This window comes from Haliotis rufescens, unplaced genomic scaffold (genome assembly GCF_023055435.1).
Source record: "Haliotis rufescens isolate VD_foot unplaced genomic scaffold, xgHalRufe1.0.p SCAF_4, whole genome shotgun sequence".
Taxonomy (NCBI): domain Eukaryota; kingdom Metazoa; phylum Mollusca; class Gastropoda; order Lepetellida; family Haliotidae; genus Haliotis; species Haliotis rufescens.
This window is the reverse complement of record NW_025964112.1, coordinates 61,666,576-61,681,323: the sequence shown is the minus strand read 5'-3', so window position 1 is coordinate 61,681,323 and position 14,748 is coordinate 61,666,576. Positions and strand designations below refer to the sequence as shown.

Sequence of the window (14,748 nt, the reverse complement as noted above, 5' to 3'; positions counted from 1 at the left end):
CTATGCACGCATGCCTTCTGACTTTCATTTGTGTAAAGATAAAGCTTAAGTTAACTTAAATGTATGCATGGTCAGATTTTTTTATATGTGAATAGTATTTACTTGGGACCTGGTAAAACAATTCTCAATCAGACATTTTGTACCCAACTCTTGAGACCTACAGCGGGTACCCGGATAGGGTCGGGTAACAGGGGATCAGGTACCAGGCCTACTTGCACAAAGCGATCTTAGCGCTAAGATGATTGTAACTCCCATACGTTAACATAGGCTTACGACAGTCTTAGCGCTAAGATCGCTTTGTGCAAGTGGGCCCTGGGTAGTAAGTTTGGACTTGATCCAGCCCTACTTCTGAGGGAAATAAAGTACCACCTTCAAACAACAGGTATGCTTCATATTAACAAAATAAGGTGTAAATCTGTTATAGTAATACTGTTGAACTACACAGAGGAACAATACAGGGATCATGAAATATCTACCTTTTGCAAGATTACCCAGCAAGACTGGAAACAGGGTACCAAACACGATGATGTCAGCTGAAGACACTCTAGACTGAAACATAAACAACGCCTATGTTCCACAAACCAATCTTAGTGCTGTGACTGTTGTATACTTTAACATGGGCTCATGATTGTCGTAACTCCCATACTTTAACATAGGCTCATGATTGTCGTAACTCCCATACTTTAACATAGGCTCATGACTGTCGTAACTCCCATACTTTAACATAGGCTCATGATTGTCGTAACTCCCATACTTTAACATAGGCTCATGACTGTCGTAACTCCCATACTTTAACATAGGCTCATGACTGTCGTAACTCCCATACTTTAACATAGGCTCATGATAGTTGTACCTCCTATACTTTAACATAGGCTCATGACTGTCGTAACTCCCATACTTTAACATAGGCTCATGACTGTCGTAACTCCCATACTTTAACATAGGCTAATGATTGTCGTAACTCCCATACTTTAACATAGGCTCATGACTGTCGTAACTCCCATACTTTAACATAGGCTAATGATTGTCGTAACTCCCATACTTTAACATAGGCTCATGATTGTCGTAACTTCCATACTTTAACATAGGCTCATGATTGTCGTAACTCCCATACTTTAACATAGGCTTATCATCATTAGTGTCGGATAAAGCCGATTGTCGGATTGACGAGACTTGCCTGTACTTAACATTGGCAAAAAACTCTTTCTTGGCCAAACAACCCTGCAATTTGTCAAAAGTCAAGACAGAATTAATTCATTTAATGAAGAAGAAACCGACATGATAAAAGCACAAACAAACTCACCCCGACCAAGAACTTCTTTCCTTTGAGTTTTGCCTCCAGATACTTGAGTAGAGGCTGGAGAGTCTTTTCCTGGGTCTTGTCCTGCTTGCCTTGGCCAACTGCGCTCACCAGGAGGGGCACCACAACTGGCTGAAGAGAAGAGTGAGGGAGTTTTGACTCGAAAGCTACCTTTGATAGCATATGCATCAATACCATGCAATGGGGGTTACGATCGATCGTCTTAAGAGCTAAGATTGCCTAGCAAAACAGGGCCCTGATAGTCATCTGTTACAACAAGTATAGTGTACCGGATACCGATTCTGCTGGATTCTAAGGGTGCAACAATCTGGTTATACATCAGGCTTTGGGTTGACACTTCCAAGATTCTAAACTGTCTTAAAACAAAAGATTTCCCCTAAAAAAACACCAAGACCCTGACACTTGACACCTGACATTTATTTTATTGTAACCAACATGAAGGATACCAAAAAAGAATGTTCCAAACTAAGGACTTTTCTATTTTGTATTAATTCATCATTTATTCTCTCCCACTCCTTCCTCCTGTTTTCCTGCTCCACCCACCTCCTCTCCCACTCCACCCACCTCCTCTCCCTCTCCACCCACCTCCTCTCCCTCTCCACCCACCTCCTATCCCTCTCCACCCACCTCCTATCCCTCTCCACCCACCTCCTCTCCCACTCCACCCACCTCCTCTCCCTCTCCACCCACCTCCTCTCCCTCTCCACCCACCTCCTATCCCTCTCCACCCACCTCCTATCCCTCTCCACCCACCTCCTCTCCCTCCATCCACCTCCTCTCCCTCTCCACCCACCTCCTCTCCCTCCATCCACCTCCTCTCCCTCTCCACCCACCTCCTATCCCTCTCCACCCACCTCCTCTCCCACTCCACCCACCTCCTCTCCCACTCCACCCACCTCCTCCACCTCTCAACACACCTCCTCTCCCTCTCCACCCACCTCCTCTCCCTATCCACCCACCTCCTCTCCCACTCCACCCACCTCCTCTCCCTCTCCACCCACCTCCTATCCCTCTCCACCCACCTCCTCTCCCACTCCAACCACCTCCTCTCCCACTCCACCCACCTCCTCTCCCTCTCAACACACCTCCTCTCCCTATCCACCCACCTCCTCTCCCACTCCACCCACCTCCTCTCCCTCTCCACCCACCTCCTATCCCTCTCCACCCACCTCCTCTCCCACTCCAACCACCTCCTCTCCCACTCCACCCACCTCCTCTCCCTCTCAACACACCTCCTCTCCCTATCCACCCACCTCCTCTCCCTCTCGACACACCTCCTCTCCCACTCCACCCACCTCCTCTCCCTCTCCACCCACCTCCTCTCCCTCTCGACACACCTCCTCTCCCTCTCCACCCACCTCCTCTCCCTCTCCACCCACCTCCTCTCCCACTCCACCCACCTCCTCTCCCTCTCCACCCACCTCCTCTCCCTCTCGACACACCTCCTCTCCCTCTCCACCCACCTCCTCTCCCTCTCCACCCACCTCCTCTCCCTCTCCACCCACCTCCTCTCCCACTCCACCCACCTCCTCTCCCTCTCCACCCACCTCCTCTCCCTCTCCACCCACCTCCTCTCCCACTCCACCCACCTCCTCTCCCTCTCCACCCACCTCCTCTCCCTCTCCACCCACCTCCTCTCCCACTCCACCCACCTCCTCTCCCTCTCCACCCACCTCCTCTCCCTCTCCACCCACCTCCTCTCCCACTCCACCCACCTCCTCTCCCACTCCACCCACCTCCTCTCCCTCTCGACACACCTCCTCTCCCTATCCACCCACCTCCTCTCCCTCTCCACCCACCTCCTCTCCCTCTCCACCCACCTCCTCTCCCACTCCACCCACCTCCTCTCCCTCTCCACCCACCTCCTCTCCCTCTCCACCCACCTCCTCTCCCTCTCCACCCACCTCCTCTCCCTCTCCACCCACCTCCTCTCCCTCTCCACCCACCTCCTCTCCCACTCCACCCACCTCCTCTCCCTCTCCACCCACCTCCTCTCCCACTCCACCCACCTCCTCTCCCTCTCCACCCACCTCCTCTCCCTCTCCACCCACCTCCTCTCCCTCTCCACCCACCTCCTCTCCCACTCCACCCACCTCACCTCCCTCTCCACCCACCTCCTCTCCCACTCCACACACCTCCTCTCCCTCTCCACCCACCTCCTCTCCCACTCCACCCACCTCCTCTCCCACTCCACCCACCTCCTCTCCCTCTCGACACACCTCCTCTCCCTCTCCACCCACCTCCTCTCCCTCTCGACACACCTGCTCTACCTCTCCACCCACTTCCTCTCCCTCTCCACCCACCTCCTCTCCCACTCCACCCACCTCCTCTCCCTCTCTACACACCTCCTCTCCCTCTCGACACACCTCCTCTCCCTCTCCACCCACCTCCTCTCCCTCTCCACCCACCTCCTCTACCTCTCCACCCACCTCCTCTCCCTCTCCACACACCTCCTCTCCCTCTCCACACACCTCCTCTCCCTCTCCACCCACCTCCTCTCCCTCTCCACCCACCTCCTCTACCTCTCCACCCACCTCCTCTCCCTCTCCACCCACCTCCTCTCCCTCTCCACCCACCTCCTCTCCCTCTCCACCCACCTCCTCTACCTCTCCACCCACCTCCTCTCCCTCTCCACACACCTCCTCTCCCTCTCCACACACCTCCTCTCCCTCTCGACACACCTCCTCTCCCTCTCCACCCACCTCCTCTCCCTCTCCACCCACCTCCTCTCCCACTCCACCCACCTCCTCTCCCTCTCGACACACCTCCTCTCCCACTCCACCCACCTGCTCTACCTCCACCTCCTCTCCCTCTCGACACACCTCCTCTCCCACTCCACCCACCTCCTCTCCCTCTCGACACACCTCCTCTCCCTCTCGACACACCTCCTCTACCTCTCCACCCACCTCCTCTCCCTCTCCACCCACCTCCTCTCCCTCTCCACCCACCTCCTCTACCTCTCCACCCACCTCCTCTCCCTCTCCACCCACCTCCTCTCCCTCTCCACCCACCTCCTCTACCTCTCCACCCACCTCCTCTCCCTCTCCACACACCTCCTCTCCCTCTCGACACACCTCCTCTCCCTCTCCACCCACCTCCTCTCCCTCTCCACCCACCTCCTCTCCCACTCCACCCACCTCCTCTCCCTCTCGACACACCTCCTCTCCCTCTCCACCCACCTCCTCTCCCTCTCCACCCACCTCCTCTCCCACTCCACCCACCTCCTCTCCCTCTCGACACACCTCCTCTCCCACTCCACCCACCTGCTCTACCTCCACCTCCTCTCCCTCTCGACACACCTCCTCTCCCACTCCACCCACCTCCTCTCCCTCTCGACACACCTCCTCTCCCTCTCGACACACCTCCTCTCCCTCTCGACACACCTCCTCTCCCACTCCACCCACCTCCTCTCCCTCTCCACCCACCTCCACCCACCTCCTCTCCCTCTCCACACACCTCCTCTCCCTCTCCACCCACCTCCTCTCCCACTCCACCCACCTCCTCTCCCTCTCCACCCACCTCCTCTCCCACTCCACCCACCTCCTCTCCCTCTCCACCCACCTCCTCTCCCACTCCACCCACCTCCTCTCCCTCTCCACCCACCTCCTCTCCCTCTCCACCCACCTCCTCTCCCACTCCACCCACCTCCTCTCCCTCTCCACCCACCTCCTCTCCCACTCCACCCACCTCCTCTCCCACTCCACCCACCTCCTCTCCACCCACCTCCACCCACCTCCTCTCCCTCTCCACACACCTCCTCTCCCTCTCCACCCACCTCCTCTCCCACTCCACCCACCTCCTCTCCCTCTCCACCCACCTCCTCTCCCACTCCACCCACCTCCTCTCCCTCTCCACCCACCTCCTCTCCCACTCCACCCACCTCCTCTCCCACTCCACCCACCTCCTCTCCCTCTCCACCCACCTCCTCTCCCACTCCACCCACCTCCTCTCCCTCTCCACCCACCTCCTCTCCCACTCCACCCACCTCCTCTCCCTCTCCACCCACCTCCTCTCCCTCTCCACCCACCTCCTCTCCCACTCCACCCACCTCCTCTCCCTCTCCACCCACCTCCTCTCCCACTCCACCCACCTCCTCTCCCACTCCACCCACCTCCTCTCCCACTCCACCCACCTCCTCTCCCACTCCACCCACCTCCTCTCCCTCTCCACCCACCTCCTCTCCCTATCCACCCACCTCCTATCCCTCTCCATTCACCTCCTCTCTCACCAAGCCCACCTCCTCTCCAACTTCGTTCATCACCTCTCCCTCCACCCACCTCCTCTCCCACTCCACCCACCTCCTCTCCCTCTCGACACACCTCCTCTCCCACTCCACCCACCTCCTCTCCCTCTCTACACACCTCCTCTCCCTCTCCGCCCATCTCCTCTCCCACTCAGGCCATCACCTCTCCCACTCACCAAGTCACCTCTCCCACTCAGCCCATCACCTCTCCCACTCAGCCCATCACTTCTCCCACTCAGTCCATCTCCTCTCCCACTCAGCCCATCTCCTCTTCCACTCACCCCATCACCTCTCCCACTCACCCCATCACCTCTCCCACTCCGCCCATCACTTCTCCCACTCCACCCACCTCCTCTCCCTCTCGACACACCTCCTCTCCCACTCCACCCACCTGCTCTACCTCCACCTCCTCTCCCTCTCGACACACCTCCTCTCCCACTCCACCCACCTCCTCTCCCTCTCGACACACCTCCTCTCCCTCTCGACACACCTCCTCTCCCTCTCGACACACCTCCTCTCCCACTCCACCCACCTCCTCTCCCTCTCCACCCACCTCCACCCACCTCCTCTCCCTCTCCACACACCTCCTCTCCCTCTCCACCCACCTCCTCTCCCACTCCACCCACCTCCTCTCCCTCTCCACCCACCTCCTCTCCCACTCCACCCACCTCCTCTCCCTCTCCACCCACCTCCTCTCCCACTCCACCCACCTCCTCTCCCTCTCCACCCACCTCCTCTCCCTCTCCACCCACCTCCTCTCCCACTCCACCCACCTCCTCTCCCTCTCCACCCACCTCCTCTCCCACTCCACCCACCTCCTCTCCCACTCCACCCACCTCCTCTCCCACTCCACCCACCTCCTCTCCCACTCCACCCACCTCCTCTCCCACTCCACCCACCTCCTCTCCCTCTCCACCCACCTCCTCTCCCTATCCACCCACCTCCTATCCCTCTCCATTCACCTCCTCTCTCACCAAGCCCACCTCCTCTCCAACTTCGTTCATCACCTCTCCCTCCACCCACCTCCTCTCCCACTCCACCCACCTCCTCTCCCTCTCGACACACCTCCTCTCCCACTCCACCCACCTCCTCTCCCTCTCTACACACCTCCTCTCCCTCTCCGCCCATCTCCTCTCCCACTCAGGCCATCACCTCTCCCACTCACCAAGTCACCTCTCCCACTCAGCCCATCACCTCTCCCACTCAGCCCATCACTTCTCCCACTCAGTCCATCTCCTCTCCCACTCAGCCCATCTCCTCTTCCACTCACCCCATCACCTCTCCCACTCACCCCATCACCTCTCCCACTCCGCCCATCACTTCTCCCACTCACCCCATCACCTCTCCCACTCCGCCCATCACCTCTCCCACTCAGCCCATCACCTCTCCCACTCAGCCCATCACCTCTCCCACTCCGCCCATCACCTCTCCCACTCAGCCCATCACCTCTCCCACTCAGCCCATCACCTCTCCCACTCCGCCCATCACTTCTCCCACCTCCTCTCCCACTCAGCCCATCTCCTCTCCCTCTCCGCCCATCTCCTCTCCCACTCCGCCCATCTCCTCTCCCACTCAGCCCATCTCCTCTCCCACTCAGCCCATCACCTCTCCAACTCAGCCCATCACCTCTCCCACTCAGCCCATCACCTCTCCCACTCCGCCCATCACTTCTCCCACCTTCTCTCCCACTCTGCCTACCTCCTCTCCCACTCAGCCCATCTCCTCTCCCTCTCCGCCCATCTCCTCTCCCACTCCGCCCATCTCCTCTCCCACTCAGCCCATCTCCTCTCCCTCTCCGCCCATCACCTCTCCCACTCAGCCCATCACCTCTCCCACTCAGCCCATCTCCTCTCCCACTCACCCCATCACCTCTCCCACTCAGCCCATCACCTCTCCCACTCAGCCCATCTCCTCTCCCACTCACCCTATCACCTCTCCCACTCACCCCATCACCTCTCCCATTCACCCCATCACCTCTCCCACTCACCCCATCACCTCTCCCACTCACCCCATCACCTCTCCCACTCACCCCATCACCTCTCCCACTCACCCCATCACCTCTCCCACTCACCCCATCACCTCTCCCACTCCGCACATCACCTCTCCCACTCAGCCCATCACCTCTCCCACTTCGCCCATCACCTCTCCCACTCCACCCATCACCTCTCCCACTCAGCCCATCACCTCTCCCACTCAGCCCATCACCTCTCCCACTCAGCCCATCACCTCTCCCACTCAGCCCATCACCTCTCCCACTCCGCCCATCACTTCTCCCACCTTCTCTCCCACTCTGCCTACCTCCTCTCCCACTCCACCCACCTCCTCTCCCACTCCACCCACCTCCTCTCCCACTCCACCCACTTCCAAAATTCTATCCCTCCCCTCTTATCATCACTAGTAACTAGTACCCACCAACAGTTGGGAGCTCTCCCACTCCGCCCATCTCTTCTCTACAGCCTCATCAACAATCTTCTTGCCCAAGCTCAGCAGATACCTAAACACAAATATGGTAGAAATAGTTTGGTCCCTATGTTACTAAACAGCCTGGTCCTTAACTCACAAAGCAACTCTTCTTAAGCCAAAATTCTTTATAAATGTGATTCCAGGTTTGCCTTATCTGGAGTCCCTAAACGTGTTCCTTGTTTTTCTTAAATTGCACCATACCTTTTATCACAATTACATTCCATGAGCGTAAATTTGTTGTGCTTCAAGATGGACAAACATAGCATTATCTTATTTTGAAAGAAAGTTTTTACTTGACATGCTGCAAATTAAGGATTTCCAAAGAAAAAGAAAAAGGTTTAAAATAATACCTGACCCACCTACCCTACTATCTATTTAATTTGTTTTGTCCTGAAGGGATGGGTGTTTTCTACCCACTCACTTTGACAGAATACTATTAAAAATGCACTATGTTTCTTGCAAATAATGACTGTGACAGTGCTTTCAACATCAACCTTTTTTTCTTTGTTAACATTTGTTAAAATAAAGCATATATATACCCATGGTTCAAATTGAGTACGGGGTTTTATGTCATTTATTTTTATTCTTGCAATAACACGATGGGGACACCAGAAAGGGGCTTCACATTTTGTACCCATGCAGGGAATCATCATGGGTTTTCTACCTGATGGGAGAACACCTTAACCACTAGGTTACCTCACCCCCTGGTTAGATTTGAAATGCACCACAGAATTTGGTTCTCAAATATCCAAACCTTGTTGCTGCATTTGGTGAGAAGATGAACTCCCCGCACTCAGGCTCCAGCACCGGCAGTTTGTTACAGGTGAGATATGGAACCACCTTCGCTGAAAAACATATGAATACCATGGAGACGAGATTTCACAGAAACCATGAAGAGTTGGGCGATATTGCATGTGACTGAAGACAGAACACTGCCACCTTATTGTTCCAGCATGTTCAGTGAGCGATATTAGTGTTGGGATTTTATCATCATTCATTGGACATGAAGTAGACAAAGAATTTTATGGATGATAACTTCCTTATTATACTGTAACTGCGACATTTTGGTACAGATCATATACTGTTGTCAACATGGTCAAGCAAGACCAAAAATGTTTACCGAAACATCACAATTACAGTAAAATAAAGAAGTTGCTATCAATAAAATTCTTTGTCTGCCTTGTTATCCGTCAACTTCTAAGAAATGCCTATTAAACAATTCATTGGTCATAATCATCATTCATCCTCAGATATTATTTTCAAGAAACTGCATGTAACAGAGCCTGAATTTACCTTGATGTGAATGTTAAGAGTCTTATTCCATTAAAGAAAGCACTTGACAAGATGCATATTCATACTTGTATAAAACTCATTTAAAGATCTGATGAATGGATGAACAACGAAAAATTAAGAGAACTGCTATCGATTAGGGGCACTAATCTCTGGCTTCTTCTTGGCTGTCTCACACTGCCTGCTAGGGCTCACTAGCTGCCGTGAGAAGATTTGCTCGCTAACACAACTGAGCATGACAAGAGACTGGGCTACCGTCTGTAAAGACAGCGTAAATAAACTTAGAGGAAATATTTGATTTACGCATTTTTGAACACTGATTGGTTACCCGTGATCTATGAAGATTTCGACAAAGGGCGCATGTTAATTAATTTCTTAAGCCTAAACAATCAGACAAAAAGAACGGCAGCAGCTCTTCGGATGTCGTTATTTGGAAATACCCCTGATGGTTATAGTTTAATAATAGAAAAGTATCCCTGCAGTGAAAACATTTTCGGATTTCGGATTGCGTGGATAATATGATTACTACTCCCTTGTTGTCATCCACGTTTTCTGGTATTACCTTATACTTGTGTATTTGTCGTCATTCACTTGATGCTCAATTAGTGAACTTATTACAAGTATAATTAGTGGCAGCACCACTCAGATTACCAATAAAGGTTCCCATTTGGCCTTTGTTGTGTCTTGGGTAATTATTCAATCTAAATCCAGGTTTGAAGTGAGGTGAAATGTGTGTTATGTAATATGCACGTGGCAGCACAGCAAGAGATGAATGATCAGTTGATTTACCTTTTTGTAAATCAACGGATCATTCCGAGCCATCAAAGGATCAACCAAAAATACATTGATTGATTAATCACTGTTATCTTGCACAGTGGATATGTCAAAAGTAAGTGTTTACTTTACATGTCTAGGTTTACTAAAGCAAAGGGAATACACTCATATCATGGCGTGAGGTGCCGATGTAAGAACAACATACTATGTTCAAAGGGTGATCATTATAAAAATAGTTGTCACATGGGCTTTCTCAGCTGACCTTTGAGATATGACACCTATGTAAAAAACACCTGAAGCAAACTAAGTGATCAGTTGAGAAACGAACACAGGTCATAATATCCCGAAATGATATTTGCATTTTGTTTTCCTTCATTTGCTGTAGCAGTGAACAGATTCATTCTTGTTCCTCTACGACTTGGTTGGGAAGTTCTTCGATAGATGTTGTTTTCAGCCTTTTCCTTTGTAAGCGTGTATATATTACAGTCAATTTGTAAAATGTGATTCACTCAGGCAATTTATAAAATGTCTAAATATTTCAGTAATTTTACATATTGAATGAAAAATCTGTCCATTTGTTTAACAGAAAGACTAAATATAATTAAGACGGTCAAAAGGGCCTAAAAACATTATAATAGATTAAATATGCTAGGATTTTAAGTCAAACAATATAGAAATGTACTTTTAATCCTAACATTTTCAGTTACTTGGTGACGATATTAAACATTTTAAAATTTTAGAATTCGTTGTCATAATAATACAGATGGACATATTTTTCAGTCAATTTGTAAAATAACTGAATATTTAAGCGTTTTTATAAATTTCCTAAGTGAAAATTTTGCACATTTTGACCGTAAAAATATAAACACGATAAAATAAGCAATACTCAGGAGAAATATTTACTTTGTGTTGCAAGTCAAAATAGTGTAAACGAAAATCTCACAATTACCAAGCAAGTGACTTATCAAAACTTCGTCACCATTGCCGATGCTACCCACAAAGATACCTAGATCTGCATTTCCTTATTATCTCAAACTGCATGTATTTTATTTTGTTTATCAATGTGACCATATGGTCTTATACTACCAATAAAAGTGACAAATGCGCTTACGAATGGCGCGGCAGAAGTCACGAACTACTCTAGACTTCTGCCATATCATCCGGGTACTCACAGGGAAAAAATAATAACAAAGGCAACAACCAGTGCTGGGGAATTGCTTTAGATCAGTGCCCCCTTAAAGGGGCACTAATCTAACGCAATTCCCCGGACTGGTTGTTGCCTTTGTTATTGTTTTTTCCCCCGTGAGTACCCGGATGATACGCAACGCAACTGAGCGTGACCAGAGACTGGGCTACCGTCTGCAAGGACAGCTAAATAAACTTGGAGGCTGGAGGCAATATTTGTTTTACGCATTTATGCATAAACACTGATTGGTTAACTGTGATCTATAAAGATTTCGACAAAGGGCGCATGTTAATTAATTTCTTAAACCTAAACAAACAGACAAAAAAAACAGCGGAGCTCATCAGATGTCGTCATTTGGAAATACCCCAGATGGTTATAGTTTAATACTAAGAAAAGTATCCATGCAAGGAAAGCATTTTCGGATTTCGGCTTGCGTCGATAATACGATTACTTTTCCCTTGTTGTCATCCACATTTTCTCGTATAACCCCTACACTTGTGTATTTGTCGTCATTCACTTGGTGCTCAGTTAATGAATTTATTACAGGTACAATTAGTGGTAGCGCCACTTAGATTACCTGACAAAAGTTCCCATTTGGCATTTATTGTGTCTGGGGTAATTATTCAATCTAAATCCAGGTTTGAAGTGAAATTGAAATGTGTGTTATGTAATATGCACATGGCAGCCCAGCAAGAGATGAATGATCAGTTGATTTACTTTTTTTTGTAAATCAACGGATCGTTCCTAGTCATCAAAGGATTAACAGAAAATACGTTGATTGATTAATCACTGTTATCTTGCACAGTGGATATGTCAAGAGTGAGTGTTTACATGTCTAGGTGTACTAAAACAAAGGGAATACACTCATATCATGGCCTGAAGTGCAGATGTAAAAACAACATACTTTGTTCAAAGGGTTAACTGATAATACGTTGATTGATTGATCATTGTTATCTATCACTCAATGGATTTTTTAGGAACCGTGGACGTAAGTTGTCACGTGCGCTTTCTCAGCCGTCCATTGAGACTTGACACCTATCTAAAACACCTGAAACAATCCAAGTGATCAGTTGAGAAATGAACACGGGTTATAATATCCCGAAACGATATATATCTTTTAAAATATAATTTTTGATTGTTACTGAGACACGTGACATCGAATAAGTTTCTTTGTACAGCTACAGACAAGTGGGATATTGTTGCTTTGTGTGGATATTCACGGATACATTCCTCGAACAAAGAAGCTACCTAAAATTTATACATGTACACATAAATTTGGTAGGTTGTAATTATGAAATTTGCATTTTGTTTTCCTTCATTTGAACGGATTCGTTCTTGTTTCTCTACGTCTTGGTTGGGAAATTCTTCAATGCGCGATAGACGTTGTTTTCACAGGTCTTTTCCTTTGTAAGGGTGTATATATTACCGTCAATTTGTAAAATGTGATTCTCTCAGGCAATTTATAAAATGTGTAAATATTTCAGTCATTTTGACTAAAAAATCTGCCCAGGTTGATTAAGACGATCAAAAGGGCCTACAAACATCACAACAGATTATTATGTAGGATTAGAAGCCAAACAACATAGAAATGTACTTTTCAACGCAACATTTTCAGTCTCTTGGTGATGACATTACACATCAAAATGTTTGGAACTCGTTATCATAATAATACAGATGGAAATGTTTTTCAGTCACTTTGTAAAATAACTGAATATTTCCTTATTATCTCAAAAAATGTATTTCATTTTGTTGATCAATGTGACCATATGCCCTTATTACTACCCATAAAAGTGACTAATGCGCTTATGAATGGCGCAGCAGAGGTCGCGAACTAGTCTAGATTTCTGCTATACATCCGGGTACTCACTGGGAAAAAACAATAACAAAGGCAACAACCAGTCCCGGGGAATTGCGTTAGATCAGTGCCCCTTTAAGCTGCAAAACACTGGTAAAGTATATATGTAGAATATACAAACTCTTGGTAAAGCTTCTTTCTTCTCTTATGAGACTGGGGAAAAAATTAGTTTTTTATGCATGTCAAAATTTAGGCGATCGTAAAATTTGTCAATCACTAAATCAGCTGATAACTTGACATGGGTGCAGTCCCGCTGTAACGCAAATACAATATGTAACCTATCTTCACTTATCTCATTAACCTATTCTATCTGGGTGCCGTTGTACATAACAACCTTAGCGCTACGACTGTCGTAAGTTTATGTTAAGGAATGGGAGTTACGATCACCTTAGCGCGGAGATCGAGTTACTGTCACCCATAGCAAAACAAATATGGATGGTTCTCGTACGATGTAGAAAGTGTTAGACTATTTATTAGTATTTAACGTTCGAACCGTTTCGGCTACCACATAATCTACTTTGCCAGTGTTAACAGTTTATATTGTTATTCGCAACGCTAAACATTTCATTTATAAAATCACACACATATGCAAGAAATACAGCATCGTTTTTACCATTAATTGTCACCACCACTTCCACATCCACGCCAGCTGTAGCAGCTGCAGCCAGTAACTTTACGGTCTGAAAATTCCCAACGTCCGTATAGATTTTCATCTTTGGGGAAATGTCTTCCCTGTTTACTGTCTGTCAAACTATATACAACGAATCACCAATTACAGTTAGATTTCATCAGCTTGACTCGTATAACCATTCACAACATTAATGGCCGCGCCCACGAAACACATGGACAAAGGGAGGTAATTTAGTTACGGGCGAGTTACCTAACTTTACTGATACCCTTGTTCCGTATTTCTGAACTTATGCGTTGTTAATATTATGTACATTGATCCTCTCTTTGTCACAGGATAGGCTACATACACCGTACTATGTCAAAATAAAGGTTAATGTTTTAAATATGGAAGATTGCAGTTGACATCTATTTCAGGATCTTTCAGAACAAAACCAGTTATAGCGAATAGGTACATTACAATGAATAGGGTTATAATGCTGCATGGATGTATCCTAGCTATTATGAAATGTTGTACAGTTACACCTTACAATATGCACTTGCATATATATTTGCATAGAGACACATACCTATAACAGATTCATGCAATGAAGTTGACTGAAGCTTTATATCTATTCTAACATATAAAAGTAAGAAGGAATGCATGCATAGTCAGAAAGAAATGTGAACATGAGTGACTTAAGTAGTGTAACCCAAGGGTGTATCCAGCATTTTTAAAAGGGAGGGGTCCAAAATATCTAAATTCTCTCTCAGATAATTTTAGTGCCTACAATATACTACATTTAGTTTTCAAAAGTAGTTGTGTGTGGCGGAGTGGGGTAGGGGGGTGGGGTAGGGGGGTCCCATCCCCCTGAACCTCCCTCTGCCTATGTAACCATGGATCGAGTAAAAAAGATAATTTTTGTCATTAACAAATAACAATATATATCATAAATGTGACTAACCATGTGCAGGTTTGTGTGTTTGTGTGTTGTTTATGCTGCACTCAG

The 14,748-nt window shown here is 48.4% G+C and overlaps 1 protein-coding gene across 2 annotated transcripts in view; it reads right to left on the bottom strand.

Annotated features, from left to right (window-relative positions):
- Positions 1-13,973, bottom strand: part of LOC124116091 (methionine--tRNA ligase, cytoplasmic-like) — a 35,449-nt gene extending 21,476 nt beyond the window's left edge. For both annotated transcript variants that reach the window (XR_007218072.1, XM_046477307.2), the window contains exons 1-5: positions 13,746-13,973; positions 8,782-8,872; positions 7,977-8,058; positions 1,304-1,432; positions 477-549 (exon numbers count right to left, since the gene is read on the bottom strand). Coding sequence is in view for 1 of the 2 variants with exons in the window: in XM_046477307.2 (XP_046333263.2) it covers positions 477-549; positions 1,304-1,432; positions 7,977-8,058; positions 8,782-8,872; positions 13,746-13,845 (475 nt within the window). In the remaining variant the exon portion in view is untranslated. The remainder of the gene's footprint in view (positions 1-476; positions 550-1,303; positions 1,433-7,976; positions 8,059-8,781; positions 8,873-13,745) is intronic.
- Positions 13,974-14,748: the final 775 nt, after the last annotated feature.